At 36.8% G+C, this 20,548-nt stretch overlaps 1 protein-coding gene across 13 annotated transcripts in view; it reads right to left on the reverse strand.

Moving 5' to 3' along the window:
• The window catches only part of ABHD18 (abhydrolase domain containing 18), a 52,946-nt gene that overhangs the window by 17,248 nt on the left and 15,150 nt on the right, over nucleotides 1–20,548 (reverse strand). For 10 of the 13 annotated variants that reach the window (XM_049885353.1, XM_049885348.1, XM_049885352.1 and 7 more), the window contains 5 exons: nucleotides 9,789–9,897; nucleotides 9,027–9,111; nucleotides 6,670–6,770; nucleotides 1,322–1,400; nucleotides 1,128–1,214 (listed from right to left, as the gene is read on the reverse strand). In XM_049885353.1, the coding sequence (XP_049741310.1) occupies nucleotides 1,128–1,214; nucleotides 1,322–1,400; nucleotides 6,670–6,770; nucleotides 9,027–9,111; nucleotides 9,789–9,880 (444 nt within the window). In that variant the 5' untranslated portion in view covers nucleotides 9,881–9,897. Of the gene's footprint in view, nucleotides 1–731; nucleotides 805–1,127; nucleotides 1,215–1,321; nucleotides 1,401–6,669; nucleotides 6,771–9,026; nucleotides 9,112–9,788; nucleotides 9,898–20,548 lie in introns of those variants that run through there. The other 3 variants (XM_049885356.1, XM_049885355.1, XM_049885354.1) reach the window with 2 other exon arrangements.

Genomic DNA, 20,548 nt, shown 5'->3' on the forward strand with positions numbered 1-20,548 from the left:
ATGTTTATTGGTTTGGTTTCTTTCATTTTATACAGTCATGTTTATTATAAAAAATATGAAAATACAGAAAGGTAGATTGAATAAAGACTATACAATCATTTTGATGTATACATTTTGTTTTGGATTTTCTGTTTATAGATTTTTATGCATAACTGTGTCATGTCATAGTTTCATACCCCATTTTTTGCATCATAATTACTTTTTGTACATTATTATAAACTTTTAAATAATAACTAACAATTAAATCTTACTGAATGCTTACTATTTACCAGACACTGTTCTAGGCAGTATTAACCATTTAATCCTCTGAATAATTTAAGAGTTTATTTCCATTTACCAACGAGAAAACTGAGGTACTAAAAGGTTAAATAACAAGTCCAAGGTCATATGGGTAGTAAGTGACAGGCCAATAAACGTAGCATTGTTAAACATTTAGCTATTTCTAAGCTATTTCTAGAGTTTAAGTATTTTAAGTAAAGCGATATAAATATCTTTAAGTTTTCTCTTTTCTCAGTATCTTATCCTTAGAATAAATATCCCAGAATCAAAATTACTCTGTGAAGGGATATGAGATTTTTTAAGGCTCCGGATACCTATGGTAAAAATGCTTTCCCAAAGGATTTTCAGTCAACAGTAATAAGAGTATCCATTTCACAACAGCCTCACGAGTACTCTGTTTTATTTTTAAAACTTTTTGCTAATTGTTGCTTTAATTTTACATTTTTTATTACCATCATTGTTGAACTTTTCTTTATATCTGTGCATCAGTTTCGTTTCTTCGTCTGTGAAAAGTCTGACGTCATCTTGAAAATTAAGTTAAGAACTGTTCTAAACCTTACTGATACTGTAAATGCATTTAAGACATAAGGGTTTCCTTAAATAATAAACATTTGACTTATTGATATTAAAATCTAGCATAACTCTTAGTGGAAACAAGTACAATTTATTTTTTTATAATCTTTGTTCATTTATAAAAGTCATGAAACATTTTTTCACTCTTAAGTATTTTCCGAACCAACCACTAAATTTAACTGGTTTAGAAATGTTGTTTACTATGTATCCTATCTTTTGATGATTAAGTAAATAAATAAACAAGAGAAAACATTTCTTAGTTATCACAAAAGGATATAATAAGGGTTTTCTAATAACAAAGAAGCCATCCGGGCTTCTTTAATCATAGGACGAGCCATTAGTGTTCTTCGCCTCCAATAATGCTAAGGAAAGAAAAGATGACATAAGTAAAGAATATAATAACCACATCTGATAAAGAGGGTATGTTAACAAATTATTTGGGAATTACGGTGTTATAATGAAGTCTTACATGATCTCCTGTTCCAGCAAGATGAATACATACAGGTCTGTATTTGCTATTCCATTCTTTAGGCACAATAAATTGGAACCTATTTAAAAAAAAAAAAACAGTGAGATTATCTTTATTAAGGCTTTCAACACAATGTTTGAAATGTTTTATAATGAAATTATTTGAGAGAAAAGATTATTCAGAATTTGAACATTCAAATTACAACTGACTAATTAAACTAATGTTTGACTAGAGGCTTCAAAGATATTGTACATTTGCTGATTAAGAAACTAGATTATATAAATGTTAATGTGAAGACATATAATACCACTTCCACTGCCATCAACTCGATTCTCTCTCATAGTGACCCTAAAGGGTAGAGTGGACTACCCCACAGGGTTTCCAAGGCTGTAATCTTATAGAAGCAGACTACCACATCCTTCTCCCAAGGAGAGGCTGGTGGGTTCGAACCACCGACTTTTTGGTTAGCAGCCAAGTGCTTTTAACCACTGCGCCACCATGGCTCCTTTGAAGACATATAATAGTCATTTAAAAAATTATAAGATGTTACCCTTTTATCTGTTTCTGCGCCGTCCCATTTTTTGTTATTTTTATTATCCTTCAGTACTTCTGGTTTAGTGACAAAGAATTATAACCCCCTATGAATGCATTTTGCCAAGGGCATATTTCTTAAACTTCATAATATTCTAAATTTGATTGATTTTCAACACTTAGATTCAAAATACAAAGCATGTAAAAACTATCATAAAATAAAAACCACAATAAATACTATTTACATAGTATTTATTATGAGCCAAATACTGTTTTATGTGCTTTGGGTATACTGACTTATTTAATTCTCACAACCATCCCATGAGGGAGGTACTGTTATTATTACCAGTTTACAGATGATGAAACTGAAATACAGAAGGTTAAGTAAGTTGGCCAAGGTCTTAGCTAGAAATAGTGGAGCCAGAATTCAAACCTTGGCAGTCTGGTTCCAAAGCATAGCTCTTAAACACCATGATATCTATCTATCTATCTAGATATAGTCTCTTGTAATTACAGAGTAGAACGTAAACACTACAAACATCAACAATGTAAAGGTAATTTAGAAAAAGGATGAGAAGTGAGTTAGGTGGAAGAAGGGCAGAGGAAGATGTAGGAGCACTAATTTTCTCATTCTAAACATGAGAAACAAAAGAGCCTGTCCAAAAACTAAAGGATCGGGAAATAAAGTATATTACTGATAGTCATAAAGATAACCAATAAAAGAAATAATTAAAAAATCTGACTGGCAGGATCTGAGAAGTGAGTGGGCTAAATTCCTTATCAAAGCAGAAATCAACTGATACTGTGTAACACTGGTAAAATGAGAACTAGAAGAAAGAAGTCCTGTATATTTCTAGAGTTATGAGTTGAATACCAAAAGAACTATAAGTTATTAGTTATAAGTGGTTACCTCCAGGGAAGTATTTAAAGCTCTGATTTTTGATGTATTACATTTAGGACTGTCATATATTCTTGATGAATTGACCTTTTTATCATAATGAAATGTCTATTTCTGGTAACACTTTGTCAAGCTTTGTTATATTAAGCATGAAATCATAATATGAATTCTATGCATTTTGTTAGTAAAGTAATAATTTACTCTCCTTTGGTACAATTTGGAATGTCAAATAAAAATGACACTGATAGCACCTTAATGCTGAAAACAAGGAAAGCTGGTTTTGTTATACACACACATACATACACATGCATACACATATTTCTATAAATGGAGTAAAATTTCATTAATGCCAGAAGCATTTTATTTGAAAATATGCATAATTTAAAATGAGTGACTTATCCCTAGTCATTAATAAAATTTTCACAAATCTAAATCCAATTATTTAAAAATTACTTTTGACCTATAACATTGGAAAAATTAAAATTCTCATAGAAGATATGTTCCCTACAGAAATATTAATATTTCACCAGAAGACAAACATTAAATTTGCTTTAAATTTGAGCATTAAACTATATCATGTTAGTATAAATTTATTTAAAATTATTAAATAATTTACAAATTAGTGTTATGCTTAAAAATATCATAATTTAAAATTTTGGCTTAAGTATATTTCCAAAATGGAGTATCTACAAACACACGATAGCTAATCAGGTATTTCACAATAAAAAAATTTTAAAAAATACACAGGGAAATTCATGTACCTTGGTCTATATGCCCTGTATCACTACTTGTGGATTTTCAACAGAATTAAACCACCAAGTAAGGAAAAAAGGAGCCCTGGTGGCACAGTGGTTAAAACATTTGGCTGCTAAACAGAAGGTCAGCAGTTCAAACCCACCTGCTGCTCCACAGGAGAAAGACGTGGCAGTCTGCCTCCACAGATTTACAGCCTTGGAAACCAGATGGGGCAGTTCTACTCTGTTCTACAGGCTAGCTTTGAGTAGGAACTGATTCAACAGCAATGGTTTTTCTTTTTTTTTAAGTAAGGAAAAAGAATGCTTGAATACGCTTGTTTTGTTTGCTTGGTGGCACAATGCTTAAGCACTCAGACGCTAACTGAAAGGCTCCGCAGGAGGAAGACCTGGTAATCTGCTCCCATAAAGATTACAGCCAAGAAAACTCCACGGAGCAGTTCTACCTTGTCACGGAGGGTCACTATCTGAGTCTCGACTCCTTGGCACTTAACGACAATAAAAGCAGAAACTCTACCAGAAGCAGAGACAGGGTTATGGGTAAAAGACAAACGACAAAAGGACAAACAGGCTTCTCCCTGTGGATTAATCCAAGCTTTAGCATTTCTGCCTTTACTAACACTTTTCCTGCTTATACTTAAAAATGCCTGTTCTACTGGCAAAGATTTAAAAGACGCCAATACTCAGTGTCGGTGAAGGAACTGGGCGCTCTCTGAACCTCTGCTGTACGTAAATTAAACACATCTGTCATTTCACAAGTCTTAAAATCTGTGGAAATCTTATAAACCCAGAAACACTACTTCCAGAAATTTATGGCAAGAAAATAATCAGATAGTAGATGAAGAGGTGTATATAAAGATGTTCAGTGTGATACTGTTTATAATAATGAAAAATAATGCACTTTAAATGTCCACTATAAAGAATTAGTAAATTATAGTAGCCACAGCATGGAATACCAACTAGCCATTGGCATGGTGATAGACTACACAGTCACTGATTAATTATTAGGTCAAAAAGAAAGAGAAAACAAACAAATTTGTATGTGAATACATAAGAAAAAGACTAGAAGGCAATACATGAAGTGGGAGTTATCCCTTCTTGTTAGAAATACCAAATAATTTTATTCCTTTTCTATTTTCTAATTTTTTAATGCAATGAAAAAAATAATAGTAATACCCAAAAATGATAAGGGAAAAAATAGTTGCCATCTGCATGATTTGGGAATTTACAGAATTTCAACAAAATAAGCTATGCTGTAAAAATATGCCACTGCAGAGACAGGAAGTCACATGTTTTCCCATTCTTGTCACCGGCTAAAAAGAACCCTTCCTTAATGCCCAGTAGATGTTCAAGATTATTTAATAGTCTGGTTAAAGAACACAATTTTCCTCCTTTCTTTATGCTAGTAACATGTTTGGCTTTCCATATAAGGTGGAGGAGAATCCATAAGAATGGGATTTAAGTGATGACATCTAGAAATCTAAAATTTCTTTTCCTTCTACATCCTGTAGCTTTAGGCTACATCTAAGAGAAGAGCTACCATTTATTTACCGCTTTTTAGATTGCCCGCACACTATTTTCATTCCTTATCTCCTTTATTCATTTCAACAACCATACAAGTGTTTTTATTTCTACTTTATAAAGCCTGGTTCAGAGATTATGTAACTGACCAAAAGTCATTAGGCATATAAGTAGTGGATTCAAGGTTCAGTCCCAGTTCTGTTTAATTCCAAAGTTCTAGTTCTTTCCAGTACACGATACTGCTTGCTGACCTTTCATTCTGAATTCATTAATAGAAAGAAGTACAAATTTAAAATAATACCTTAGAGATAACAAAATAATAGGCAGCTGACTACCATAGCTGAAAATCAGGTCTATCAAATTGCTATTCTGTTATTTCACACTTAATAGGCTGAATAATTCAGAATTCCAAAGCACTCATATAAAAGTTTAGGTATGTTCCCACTACAAAATAATCTCTTCTTGACTAAAGGATTTTTCACATGCACATATATGTATCATTATTTTATCATTGCTTTTTCAAACAAAAGTCTTAAAAAGAGAAACCACTTGCTTACGAGAAGCAGCAAATGGCTTATTATCAACAATGCAGAGAAAAAAGTATCTTGTTCCTTTTAAATAAACAGAATTAGAAAAAAGCATAAAATAGAAAACCACAGAAAGACCTAACACTGATTTAGAACTAAAAAGAGTTAAAAAGCCCTACTAACAACAAGATGGGGCTAAAACTGACCTCTGTACTATTTGTGATGAATGTTTCAACAAAAGTACCCAAAACCCCAAGTTTCAACCACCATATAATTAACTACTTAAGAAACTCAGATATTTTAGTATATCCACTTATATTCACAAACTCATGTGCTGATTAGAAATCATTCTGAGAAGCTCTACTTAGTAAAACTATGTAGTCTGTTTAGTGTAAGTTACATGTTCTTTAGTTTCTTCAATTAAAAACAGCTTTTTTTCCCACTATAAAAGCAACACATTCTCATTGTAGAAAAATTTAAAACTGAAAATATAAGAGTCATAATCCCTCCACTCAGAGATAATCAGGATTAGCACATTCATAAATATCTTTTGGAAACTTTTCTGTGTTTGTGAGTATATGCTGTGTCTGACAAAAATAGAACTAAACAATCTTTTGTAATATCTTCTTAAACTTTCATATATTGTGACCACATTTCCATGTGAGTAACAGTATCCATGGTATGGACAAGTAACCTCTCCCTTATTGGTGCAATTATAAACAATACTTCAGTGAACATCCTTGTACAGACACTACTATATGTTCTCAGAAGAAATATCTTGTAATTCTGCCTTTTCAATAGTTTAGGCCTGCTAATTTGGAAAAGAGCCTTGGTGGCACAGTGGTTAAGCGCTCAGCTACCAACCGAAGGTTGGCGGTTTGAACCCACCAGCCACTCTATGGAAGATGTGGCAGTCTATTTCCGTAAAGATACAGCCTTGGAAACCCTATGGGGTAGCTCTACTCTGTCCTATGGGATTCCTATGAGTCAGAATCGACTTGACAGCAATGTTTTATTTATTTATTTTTTAGGTAATTTGAAATAACATGGAACTGCTATTATATTTTTAAAAGAACACAAATAACTTACTACGTTACCTTTCTGAACAAAAATTCTTACCTTGCAGTAACAGATTCAACTGGCATGATATCAGGCACATAATGGGCCATGGGAGAAACAAAGTGTCCGTCTAGGATCTTACAGTCTGACTGTTCCTCAATCTAAAAGAAAAGCAAAATCAAGACATATGGATTGGTCTATTATAGATGTTTACCTGGCTTCTCCCCATACACATTCTCTTCCTTCTACATTCTTTACTACAGTCTAGCTGGGAAAATAAACTACAAATGAATTTCATTTATACATTGAGGTCCAATAACAAAAAATGAAATACTAGTTAGAAGAATTCAACAATGTGCAATATAAAAAAATAATAAGAACAATTTATAAACAAATTATAAGAATAATTTACCACAATCAAGTAAGAGTTGACATTAATATTTAAAATGGTTCAATATCAGGCAATCAATTGATATAATAATCATGTTAACAGATTAAATAAAGAAAAATGAAACATTTACATAATATAGAAAAGGCATTTACTAACATTCAATACCTAAACTTACTTCCTCTCAAATAGTTATTCTTTAAAATAAAGTATATTTCGGGCCAATAGTCAAAATTAAATTGGCAATAAAACACCAGACATATTTATCAAAATCAGAAACAAATTACAAAAAAAAAAACAAAACATTAAACATCTAGATCTTTTTTTTTAACCCAAATTGCTAGATAGTTGTGCCAACACCATTTATTGGATAATCCATATTTTCCAACTGACTTAAAGGTTGCCTTTATCATGTACCAAATTTCCATATTTGGTTTTATTAGCTTATCTTTTATTTCTGTTCATAACTGCAGTTTTATAATATCCATTGATATATGACTGAACTAATCTTTCCTTATTACTTTCTTTTTCAGAGTATTCCTGATCTGATTATACTTTCATATATTTTTCCAAAATAACTTAAGATCCTTTTAGGAAATTCAAAATTGAATCTTCTGATTGGGACTGTGCTGTATTTTTAAAAATGCTCAAGAAGTCTTAACATCTATATGATACTAAATTTTTAATCTAAGAAGTCTTTCCATTTTAGCCACTTCATGCCTCTTAAGGAGACCCAGTGGCACCGTGGTTAAGGGCTACCAAAGGGGGGCAGTCTGATTTCACCAGCCGCTCCTCGGCAACACTATGGGGCAGTGCTACTCTGTCCTATAGGATTGCTTTGAGTCGGAATTAACTTGATGGCAGCAGGTTTGGGTTTTTTTGGCTTATGGCTCTTAAAATACTTTTAAAATTTATATATTGTTTTGCAAGTAACTCCTCATGTGGTGACTTTCCAACTAGATTAAAAAAAAAAAAATAGTTGTTGTGGAGTATATTCTGATTCACGATGACCCCATGTGTGTCAGAACAGATCTGTGTGCCATAGGGTTTTTTTTTTTTTTAACCATAGGGTTTTCAACAGCTGATTTTTTTTTTGGAAACAGATTGCCAGGCCTTTCTTCTGAGGTGCCTATAGGTGAACTCAAACCACCAATCTTTGGTTAGCCAAGCACTTACCCACTTGCACCACTAACTTGATTATTCTCCTTTAATATTAACAAATCTTCTGTAATGCTGAATAATTTAACTCTCCTGAGCCTAAAGAGGAAACCCTGGTGGTATAGTGGTTAGGTGCTACAGTTGCTAACCAAAAGGTTGACAGTTCAAGTCCACCAGGTGCTCCTTGGAAACCCTATGGGGCAGTTCTACTCTGTCCTATAGGGTCGCTATGAGTCGGAATCCACTTGACGGCAACGGGTTTGATTTTGGGCCTAAAGAGAGAGGAACCCTGGTGGCATGGTGATTAACCCTCAAGGCTCAGCTGCTAACCAAAAGGTCAGCCATTCAAACACACCGGCTGCACTGCAGGAGAAATATGTGGCAGTCTGCTTCCATAAAGATTTACAGCCTTAAAAACCCTATGGGGCAGTTCTACGGCAATTGCTTGGGTATTTTGGGTTTCAAGCTTAAAGATACAAAATGATGTTCAGAAATACCCAGCTCTAAACACTTTCTTGTATATACCTAGGAGTTAAATTGCTGGGTCATATGGTAGTTCTATTTTTAGTTTTTTGAGGAACTGCCACACTATTTTCTATGACGGCTGTACCATTTGGCATTCCCACCAGCAATGGGTAAGGGTTCCAACCTCCTCACATCCTCACTAACATTTGTTACTTTCCTTTTTTTTTTTTTTTAATCTTAGCCATCTAGTGGGACTGAAGTGGTATCTCGTGGTTTTGATTTGCATCTTTCTGATGAACACACGTTTTAATATTTATTGCTGTTTTACTCCAACATTCAATCTATTTTTGCCATATATTTATGTTTAGCCAGAATTTCCGTAACTGCATTTCTTTCTTTTGAATACCTTATCAATGTATACTGGATAATCACTTGAAACCAGATGCTGGCATCTTTCTCGATTTCCAATCAACTTTCTGAATTCAAATAGTCTATTGTGGGAAAGGAGGAAAAAAGGAAAAAAATTCGCCTTTTATACCCATTACGTTAAGACTGATGAAAAACGATAAACATTAGCAAATACAGTTTATAAATCATGTTCAAATTTAATTTTAATCACTAATAAAAAAGATTAGGTTTTTTTTCCCCCCAAACTGGACAGTCTGCCTCAGAAAATTGTGGGAAGTAACATTGTTCAGGAAGTAATTAACACATAAAATACTCAAAATTAAAGGAACCAATCCTGAAAATTCATCTTCTTAGATCTAGATTTTCCCATGAATACTGACTGCAGTGTGTCCCAGTTTTATAGCCATTTACAAATTCAGGTTACTACAGATAACTCAGTCTCTGGAAATTACATGCAACTCAAATCAGCTTAATTTTTGAAGTTAAAAATCTAGTTGACATTTCTGAGAGCTTTTTGCTTTAAAATCTGAATTATTTAAAAACAGTCCAACTTATGATTATATGTGCTAAAACTTAAGAGAAATAATTAAAAAGAGAAAAGGAAATAATTTCTTTTTATATAGTTTAATGCTTTACCTGCAGAATAATCTCTCTATTTCAGAATGAAGGACTTTATAACTAAAATAAAATTTTAAATATTTACTAACACAACAAAATCAGGACAAGTACTCAGGAACAACAACAAAAAAAAAAAGCGTACCTTTTGAGGTCCTCTGGCCTTCCCCATCCTCTGATAAAAAGTTTTGTGAGGAGAAGTCTCCGGTATAGAACATCTAACTTGCTCACACCCATCAGTAGTAATCAAACATCTATGAAACAAAATTTTAAATGGTTTTAAAATATTTTATTTTTATCAATGCTGCAAGTCAACTTTCCAACCAATTCTTTAAATATCAGATCCATTTAAAGATTGAGAATAAACTATAAACTTTGAATTTATTCCCTTAGAAATAAGAGATGCGGAAAAAAAGAACCAAGATCTAAGTAGAGAAGTAGAACCCTGAGTTTCACTAAATGTCTTTAGGGCAACATCTTATCCTCAGCACACTGACTGACAGTACGTACCCAATTATTTGCTGGTTAACAATAGTAGTGGCTAATACTTATTATTATTATTGTACTTTACTTGAAGGTTTACAGAGCAAACTAGGTTCTCATTAAAAAATTAATACACATTGTTTTGTGGCATTGGTTGCCAGCCCCACCACATGTTAATACTCCCACTTCTCGACCTTGGGTTCCCCATTACCAGCTTTCCTGTCACCTCCTGCCTCTCATCCTTGCCCCTGGGCTGGTGTGCCCACCTAGTCTCGTTTTGTTTTATGGGCCTTTCTAATCTTTGGCTGAAGGGTGAACCTCACAAGTAACTTTGTTAGTGAGTTAAAAGGGTGTCCAGAGGCCATATTCTTGGGGTTTCTCCAGTCTCTGTCAGACCAGTAAGCTTGGTCTTTTTTTCTTTTTGTGAGTTAGAATTTTTCTCCAGCCCTGTCTGGGACCCTTTATTGTGATCCCTGTCACAGGAGTACGTGGTGGTAGCCAGGCACCATTTAGTTGTGCTGGACTTAGTCTGATGGAGGCAGTAATGCGATAAAACCTGCGAAAGCTGGAATCTGCCTAAGGCGGAAACCTGTCTGAGAAGGAAGACTCAAGTATTTTCCACTAAAACGAGGGACAGGGAAGTGGTAGACTATACTCTGTCAAAGGTGGAAAACTTGCGAGACCTGGAAAAAGAGGTTTCAATGTACAGTACTATGTTATCTGCCAGGCACCAGGCATTATTTTTTTTTTTTATTAACTTTTATTGAGCTTCAAGTGAACGTTTACAAATCAAGTCAGTCTGTCACATATAAGTTAATATACATCTTACTTCTTACTCCCACTTGCTCTCCCCCTAATGAGTCAGCCCTTCCAGTCTCCCCTTTCGTGAAAACTTTGGCAGCCTCCAACTCTCTCTATCCTCCCATCCCCCCTCCAGACAGGAGATGCCAACACAGTCTCAAGTGTCCACCTGATATAATTAGCTCACTCTTCATCAGCATCTCTCTCCCACCCACTGTCCAGTCCCTTTCATGTCTGATGAGTTGTCTTCAGGGATGGTTCCTGTCCTGTGCCAACAGAAGGTCTGGGGACCATGACCGCCGGGATTCCTCTCGTCACATCCAGACCATTAAGTATGGTCTTTTTATGAGAATTTGGGGTCTGCATCCCACTGATCTCCTGCTCCCTCAGGGGTTCTCTATTGTGCTCCCTGTCAGGGCAGTCATCGATTGTGGCCGGGCACCAACTAGTTCTTCTGGTCTCAGGATAATGTAGGTCTCTGGTTCATGTGGCCCTCTCTGTCTCTTGGGCTCTTAGTTGTCGTGTGACCTTGGTGTTCTTCATTCTCCTTTGCTCCAGGTGGGTTGAGACCAGTTGATGCATCTTAGATGGCCGCTTGTTAGCTTTTAAGACCCCAGACGCCACATTTCAAAGTGGGATGCAGAATGTTTTCATAATAGAATTATTTTGCCAATTGACTTAGAAGTCCCCTTAAACCATGGTTCCCAAACCCCCGCCCTTGCTCCGCTGACCTTTAGAAGTATTCCGTTTATCCCGGGAACTTCTTTGCTTTTGGTCCAGTCCAGTCCCGTCCAGTTGAGCTGACCTTCCATGTATTGAGTGTTGTCCTTCCCTTCACCTAAAGCAGTTCTTATCAGCTAATTAATCAGTAAAAAACCCTCTCCCTCCCTCCCTCCCCCCTCGTAACCACAAAAGTCTGTGTTCTTCTCAGTTTATACTATTTCTCAAGATCTTATAATAGTGGTCTTATACAATATTTGTCCTTTTGCCTCTGACTCATTTCGCTCAGCATAATGCCTTCCAGGTTCCTCCATGTTATGAAATGTTTCACAGATTCGTCACTGTTCTTTATCGATGCGTAGTATTCCATTGTGTGAATATACCACAATTTATTTACCCATTCATCCGCTGATGGACACCTTGGTTGCTTCCAGCTTTTTGCTATTGTAAACAGAGCTGCAATAAACATGGGTGTGCATATATCAGTTTGTGTGAAGGCTCTTGTTTCTCTAGGGTATATTCCGAGGAGTGGGATTTCTGGGTTGTATGGTAGTTCTATTTCTAACTGTTTAAGATATCGCCAGATAGATTTCCAAAGTGGTTGTACCATTTTACATTCCCACCAGCAGTGTATAAGAGTTCCAATCTCTCCACAGCCTCTCCAACATTTATTATTTTGTGTTTTTTGGATTAATGCCAGCCTTGGTGGAGTGAGATGGAATCTCATCGTAGTTTTAATCTGCATTTCTCTAATGGCTAATGATCGGGAGCATTTTCTCATGTATCTGTTAGCTGCCTGAATATCTTCTTTAGTGAAGTGTGTGTTCATATTCTTTGCCCACTTCTTGATTGGGTTGTTTGTCTTTTTGTGGTTGAGTTTTGACAGAATCATATAGATTTTAGAGATCAGGCGCTGGTCGGAGATGTCATAGCTGAAAATTCTTTCCCAGTCTGTAGGTGGTCTTTTTACTCTTTTGGTGAAGTCTTTAGATGAGCATAGGTGTTTGATTTTTAGGAGCTCCCAGTTATCGGGTTTCTCTTCGTCATTTTTGGTAATGTTTTGTATTCTGTTTATGCCTTGTATTAGGGCTCCTAGGGTTGTCCCTATTTTTTCTTCCATGATCTTTATCGTTTTAGTCTTTATGTTTAGGTCTTTGATCCACTTGGAGTTAGTTTTTGTGCATGGTGTGAGGTATGGGTCCTGTTTCATTTTTTTGCAAATGGATATCCAGTTATGCCAGCACAGGCACTATTTTTTTTTAAATACACACACACACGTTCTCGTTTAAGTCTTCTAACAACTTTATGAAGCAAGATCTATTATTCCAATTTTACCAGTGCAGAAACTGAGGCACGGGATAGGTGATTTATTTACCCAAGGCCACAAAGCCAGTGGGGGCAGAGCTAAGATTTAATCCTAGGCACAGGGCTCAAGGACTCTTGGCTACTATATGATACTTCCTATCTACTACAGTATAGAAGTCCCTGGGTGGCACAAACACTGGTACTCTAGTTAGTGGCACAAACAGTTAATACTTGCCTGCTAACCAAAAGGCTGGAGGTTCGAGCCCATCTAGAGGTGCCACGGAAAGGTCTGGTGATCTGCTTCCAAAGAAAACGACCACTGAAAACTCTATGGAGCACGGATCTATTCTGACACACGTGGGGTCGCCATGAGTTGGAAATGACTCAAAGGCAACTGTCTTTTTACATTACACTACAGTGAATGAAAAGTAGTAGTTAACCAGTGCTACCACTTGTATACCACTTATCTTTTCCACAGATTCCCTATTGTTTTGATATGGGCATAAAATTTGATTCGGGTCATTTTACTTACATAACAGAAATTGGAAATTTGTATTTCCATCATTAAGCTTTAATAGGTACTTATCCACTGCATCAATTTTTTTTTTTCGTAACCTCAACTTATGTATTATATTTTTGCTCTTAAATCACAAGTCTAACTTAATGCTATTTTTTGTTTGCATAGGTGTACAATCTAACCCACCAACAACTGCGCTCGCACTTTTAATTTGTTTTTATGCCTGGGTCAGGAAAACCAAGTCAATCATACTGCCTGTCACAATTATTAGGACTAAGAATAAGTATTTACTTGATCATATACTTGTGAGGTAATATAGTCAGAGTACAGTATCATTTTCTAATACCACTTTACCCCCAATTTCCATGTTTTATTCAATTACTTTTTTTGTTTTCTTTTTAAAATTTTTATTTCATAAAACATATATGATAAAACATTTGCAATTTCAACCATTCTTTAAAAAAAAATTTTATTGTGCTTTAAGTGAAAGTTTGCAAACCAAGTCAGCCTCTCATACAAAAACTTACATACACCCTGCTATATACTCCTAGTTGCTCTCTCTCTAATGAGACAGCACACTCCTTCCCTCCACTCTCTTATTTTTGTGTCCATTCAGCCAGCTTCTGCCCCCCTCTGCCCTCTCATCTCTTCTCCAGACAGGAGTTGCCCACATAAGTCTCATATGTCTACTTGATCCAAGGAACTCACTCTTCACCAGTATCATTTTCTATCCCATAGTCCAGTCTGATCCCTGTCTGAACAGTCGGCTTTGGGAATGGTTCCTGTCTTGGGCTAACAGAAGGTCTGGGGACCATGACCACCGGGGTCCTGATAGTCTCAGTCAGACCATTAAGTCTGGTCTTATTACAAGAATTTGGGGTCTGCATCCCACTGCTCTTCTGCTCCCTCAGGGGTTCTCTGTTGTGTTCCTTGTCAGGGCAGTCACTGGTTATAGCCGGGCACCATCTAGTTCTTCTGGTCTCAGGCTGATAACAACCATTTTTTAGGTACAATTCAGTGACATTAATTACATCCACTACGTAATGCAAGCATCATCACTTTTCCAAATTTTTTCATCACTCTTAACAGAAACTCAGCACCCTGTTAAGCAATAACTACCTCCCACTCCCACCATCCCTGATAACAACTAGTAAACTTTGATCTCTGGGCTTATGCCTATTCTGTAAGTGGGCTCATACAATATTTGTCCTTTTGTGTCTAACTTATTTCACTCGGCACAATGTTTTGAAGGTTCATCAATGTCATGGCATGTGCCAGAACTTCATTCTCCTCTTTACATCTGAGTAGTATTCCGTTGTATGTTTTCTTAGTTTCCTAGTGCTGCCGTAACAAAAAATACAAGTGGGTATCTTTGGAGAGCAGAAATTTATCATCTCACAGTTCTGGAGGCTAGAAATCCAAACCAGGGCATCAGTTATAGGGAGGCCTGAGGATGGTGGCCCCAGGCGTTCCTTGACATTCCTTAACTCGTAGACAGTTCCTCACATGGTCCCCTCACCCTGTATGTATGTCTCTTTTCGTGTTTGTTTTCCCTTTTTATAGGATACCACTCAGAAGGGACTAGGTTTAGGGCCCCCGTTTCTCAAACGAGGTTCCAAAACCCGGTGCCGTCGAGTCAATTCCGACTCATCAAATGAGGTTATAGTCCCATTAACTTATAAATGAAACCCTTATTTCAGGGTCAGATTTACAGGTTCAGGGCTTAGGACTTCACTCTAAGTTTTTGACGGACACAATTCAATCCATAACATACGTATATACAACATTTTATGTATCCATTCATCTGCTTGTGGATAATTGGGTTATGTCTGCCTTTTTGCTACTGTGATTAATGCTGCAAAGAACATGGGTGTGCAAGTACCTGTTTGAGTCCCTGCTTTCAAGTCTTTTCAGTATACCTAGGAGTGGAATCACTGGGTCATATGGTAATCTGTGTTTAACTTTTTGAGGAATTGCCAAACGGTTATGCACAGCAGCTGTACCATTTTACAATCATACCAGCAATGGATAAGAGTTCCAGTCTCTCTATATCCTCACGAACACTTGCAGTTTTCCACTTTTCTTGTAATAGCTATCCTAGTAGGGTTGAAGTGGTATCTCATTGTGGTTTTCATTTACATTTACTTAATGACTAATGACACTGAGCATCTTTTCATGTGCTTATTGGCCATGTGTATGTTTTCTTTGGTGAAATGTCTCTTCAAGTCCTTTGGCCATTATTTGATTGGGTGTTCATCTTTTTTTTGTTGAGTTGTAGTTCTTTATATATTCTGGATACAGGCATACCTTGTTTTATCGCACTTTGCTTTATTGTGCTTCACAGATACTACATTTTTTTTTTTTTTTACAAATTGAAGGTTTGTGGCAACCGTGCATCAAGCAAGTCTGTCGGTGCCATTTTTCCAACAGCATATGCTCACTTCATGTCTCTGTGTCGCATTTTGGTAATTCTCACAATATTTCAAATTTTTCAGTATTATATCTGTTATGGTGATCTGAGATCAGTCATCTTTGATGTTACTACTGTAATTGTTTTGGGGCACCACAAACCGCACCCATCTAAGATGGCGAACGTAACAGATAAATGTGTGTGTTCTGACTGCCCCACCAACTGGCTCTTCCCTGTCTCTCTCCCTCTTGTCAGGCCTCCCTATTCCCTGAGACACAACAATACTGAAATTAGGCCAATTAATAACCCTACAATGGCCTCTAAGTGTTCAAATGAAAGGAAGAATCACACGTCTCTCACTTTAAATCAAATGTTAGAAATGATTAAGCTTAGTGAGGAAGGCACGTTGAAAGCCAAGGCAGGCCAAAAGTTAGGTCTCTTGAGCAAACAGCCAAGTTGTGAAAGCAAAGGAAAAGTTTTTGAAGGAAATTAAAAGTGTTACTCCAGTGAACATACGAATGATAAGAAAGCGAAACAGCCTTATTAATGATATGGGGAAAGTTTTAGTGGTCTGGATAGATCAAACCAGCTACAACATTTGTTTAAGTTAAAGCCTAATGCAGAGTAAGGCCCTAGCTATCTTCAATTCTATGAAGGCTGAGAGAGGTGAGAAAGCTGCAGAAAAGTTGAAGCTAGCAAAGGTTGGTTCATCAGGTTTAAGGAAAGAAGCCATCTCTATAACATAAAAGTGCAAGGTGAAGCTGCAAGTGCTGATACAGAAGCTTCAGCAAGTTATTCAGAAGATCTAGCTATGATAATGGTGGCAATACTAAACAACAGATTTTCAATGCAGATAAAGCAGCCTTATGTTAGAAGAAGATGCCATCTAGGACTTTCATAGCTACAGAGGAGAAGTCAACGTTCGGCTTCAAGGCTTCAAAGGACAGGCTGACTCTCTGGTTGGGGGCTAATGCAACTAGTGGCTTTAAGTTGACGCCAGTACTCAGTCACCATTTTGAAAATCCTAGGACCCTTAACAATTACGCTACATCTACTCTGCTTGTGCTCTATAAATGGAACAACAAAGCCTGGATGACAGCACATCTCTTTACAACACGGTTTACAGAATATTTTAAGCTCATTGTTGAGACCTACTGCTCAAAAAAAAAGATTTCTTTCAAAATATTACTGTTGTTGTTGACAGGTGTTATCAAGTCTGTTCTGATTAATGGCGACTCTATGTACCACGTGTAGAGTTAGCATGAAACCCTGCTAAAACCTGCACCATCCTCATAATCACTGTCATGCTTGAACCCACTGTTGTAGCCACAGTGTCAATCCACCTTGTGGAGGGTCTTCCTCTTTTTTGATGACCGTCTACTTTACCAAGCAAGATATCCTTCTCCAGGGACTGGTCCTTCCTGATAACATGTCCAAAGTATGCGAGATGAAGCCTTGTCATCCTTGCTTCTAAGGAGCATTCTCACTGTACTTCTTCCAAGACAGATTTGTTTGTTCTTTTGGCAGTCCATGGTATATTCAATATTCTTCAGCAACATCACAACTCAAAGGTATCAATTCTTCTTCAGTCTTCCTTATTCACTGTCCAGCTTTCACATGCATATGAGGCGACTGAAAATACCATGGCTTGGGTCAAGCACACCTGAGTACTCAAATTAACATCTTTGCTTTTAACACTTTATAAAGAGGTCTTTTGCAGCAAATTTGCCCAATGCAATGAGTCTTTTGATTTCTTGACTGCCGCTTCCATGGGTTTTGATTGTGAACCCAAGTAAAATGAAATCCTTGACAATTTCAATCTTTCCTCTGTTTTTCATGATGTTGCTTATTGCTCCAGTTGTAAGGATTTTTTTTTCTTAATGTTGAGGTATAATCCATACTGGAGGCTGTAGTCTTGGTCTTCTTCAGTAAGTGCTTGAAGTCCTCTTCACTTTCAGCAAGCAAGGCTGTATCATCTGCATAACGTAGACAGTTCACGAGTCCTCCTTCAATCCTGATGCCCCATTCTTCTCGGATTATTTGCTCAAAATACACTTGAAAGGATACAACCCTGATGCATTCCTTTCCGACTTTAAACCACGCAGTATCCTCTTGTTCTGTTCGAAAGACTTCTTCTTTGTCTTGTACAGGTTCCTCCTGAGCACAATTAAGTGTTCTGGAATTCTCGTTCTTCACAATGTTATCCATAATTTGTTATGATCCACACAGTTAAATGCCTTTACACAGTCAATAAGACACAGGTAAACATTTTCCTGGTATTCTCTGCGTTCAGCCAGGATCCATCTGACATCATTCCTCGTTCTACCTCCTCTTCTGAATCTGGCTTGAATTTCTACCAGTTCCCTGTCAATGTACTGCTGCAATTGCTTTTGAGTGATCTTCAGCAAAAGTTTACCTGCGTGTGATATTAATGGTATTGTTCAATAATTTCCCCGTTCCATTTTATCATCTTTCTTTGGAATGGGCATAAATATGGATCTTTTTGAAGGCTTTGTGACACAGTGATTAAGAGCTTGGCTGCTAACCAAAAGGCATCAACTCGACAACAACGGGTTTGGTTTTTTTTTTCCCCCCAATCGGTTGGCCAGGTAGTTGTCTTCCAAATTTCCCAGCATAGACAAGTAAGCACTTCCAGCACTATTTACTACATCTATTTGCTGAAACATCTCAATTGGTATTCCGTCAATTCCTGGAGCCTTGTTTTTTACCAATGTTTTCAGCATAGCTTGGACTTCTTCCTTCAGTACCAACTGTTCTTGATCATATGCTACCTTACGAATTGACTGAACATCGACCAATTCTTTTTGGTACAGTGGCTCTGTGTATTCCTTAATGGGTTTTTTTTTTTCTTTGGATGCTTCCTGTGTCATTCAGTATTTTGCCCGTAGAATCCTTCAATATTCAACTCAAGGCTTGAATTTTTTCTTCAGTTCTTTCAGCTTGAGAAATGCCAAGTGTGATCTTTTTGGTTTTCTAACCCCAGGTCTTCGCACATGTCATTCTAATACTGTCTCGTAGAGCCGTCCTTTGAAATCTTCTGTTCAGCTCTTTGCCTTTATCATTTCTTCCATTTGCTTTAGGTACTCTACTTTCAAGAGCAACTTTCGGAGTCTCTTCTGACATCCGTTTTAGACTTTTTTTCTTCTCTGTCTTTTTAATGATCTCTTGCTTTCTTCATGTATGATGTCTTTGATGTCATTCCACAACTAGTCTGATCTTTGGTCATTAGTGTTCAACGCATCAAATCTATTCTTGAGATGGTCTCTAAATTCAGGTGGGATATATACTTTGGCTCTCATGGACTTGTTCTAATTCTCTCCAGCGAAAGCTGAACTTGCATATGAGCAATTAATGCTCTGTTCCGCACTTGGCCCCTGACCTTGTTCTGACTGATATTGAGCTTTTCCGTTGTCTTTTTCCACAGATGTAGTCAATTTGATTCTTGTGTATTCCATGTGGTGAGGTCCACGTGTATAGTTGCCATTTATGTTGGTGAATAAAGGTACTTGCAATGAAGTCATTGGTCTTGCAAAATTCTATCGTGTGATTTCCGGCATCAACAAGGTCATATTTTCCAACTACCGATCCTTCCTCTTTGTTTCCAACTTTTGCATTCCAATCACCAGTAATTATCAACGCATCCTGATTACATGTTCGATCAATTTCAGATTGTAGTAGTTGGTAAAAAGTCTTCCATTTCTTCATCTTTGGCCTTAGCGGTTGGTGCATAAATTTGAATAACAATCACATTAAGTGGCCTTCCTTATAAGCATATGAATATTATCCCACACTGACAGTGTTGTATTTAGTATAGATCTTGAAATGTTCTTTTTGACAATGAATGCAATGCCACTTCCTCTTCGATTTGTTATTCCCAGCATAGTAGATCATATGATTGTCCAATTCAAAATGGCCAATACCAGTCCATTTCAGCTCACTTATGCCTCAGATATTGATGTTTATGCATTCCATTTCACTTTTGATGACTTCCAATTTTCCTAGATTCGTATTTCTTACATTTCCACATTCCTATTATTATTGGATGTTTGCAGCTGTTTCTTTTCATTTTGAGTTGTGCCACATCAACAAATGAAGGTCCTAAAAGCTTGACTCCATCCATGTCATTAAGGTCAAGTCGATTTTGAGGAGGCAGCTCTTCCCTAGTCATCTTTCTCATGGCATCCTACCTGAGGGGCTCATCTTCCAGCACTATATCAGACAATGTTTTGCTGCTATTCATAAGGTTTTCACTGGCTGATTTTTTTTTACAAGTAGCCCACCAGGTCCTTCTTCCTAGTCTATCTTAGTCTGAAAGCTCAGCTAAAACCTGTTCACCATGGGTGACCCTGCTGGTATTTGAATACCGGTAGTATAGCTTCCAGCATCACAGCAACACGCAAGCCCCCACAGTATGACAAACTGACAGCACATGCAGGAAAATATTATTATTCATTGACAATGCACCTGGTCACCCAGGAGCTCTGATGGAGATGTACAAGGAGATTAATGTTTTTTTCATACCTGCTAACACAACATCCATTCTGCAGTCCTTGGATCAGGGAGTAATTTCAACTTTCAAGACTTCTTATGTAAGAAATACATTTTGTACAGTTATAGCTGCCATAGATAAATGATTCCTCTGATGGAT

This window comes from Elephas maximus, chromosome 5 (assembly GCF_024166365.1).
Source record: "Elephas maximus indicus isolate mEleMax1 chromosome 5, mEleMax1 primary haplotype, whole genome shotgun sequence".
NCBI lineage: Eukaryota > Metazoa > Chordata > Mammalia > Proboscidea > Elephantidae > Elephas > Elephas maximus.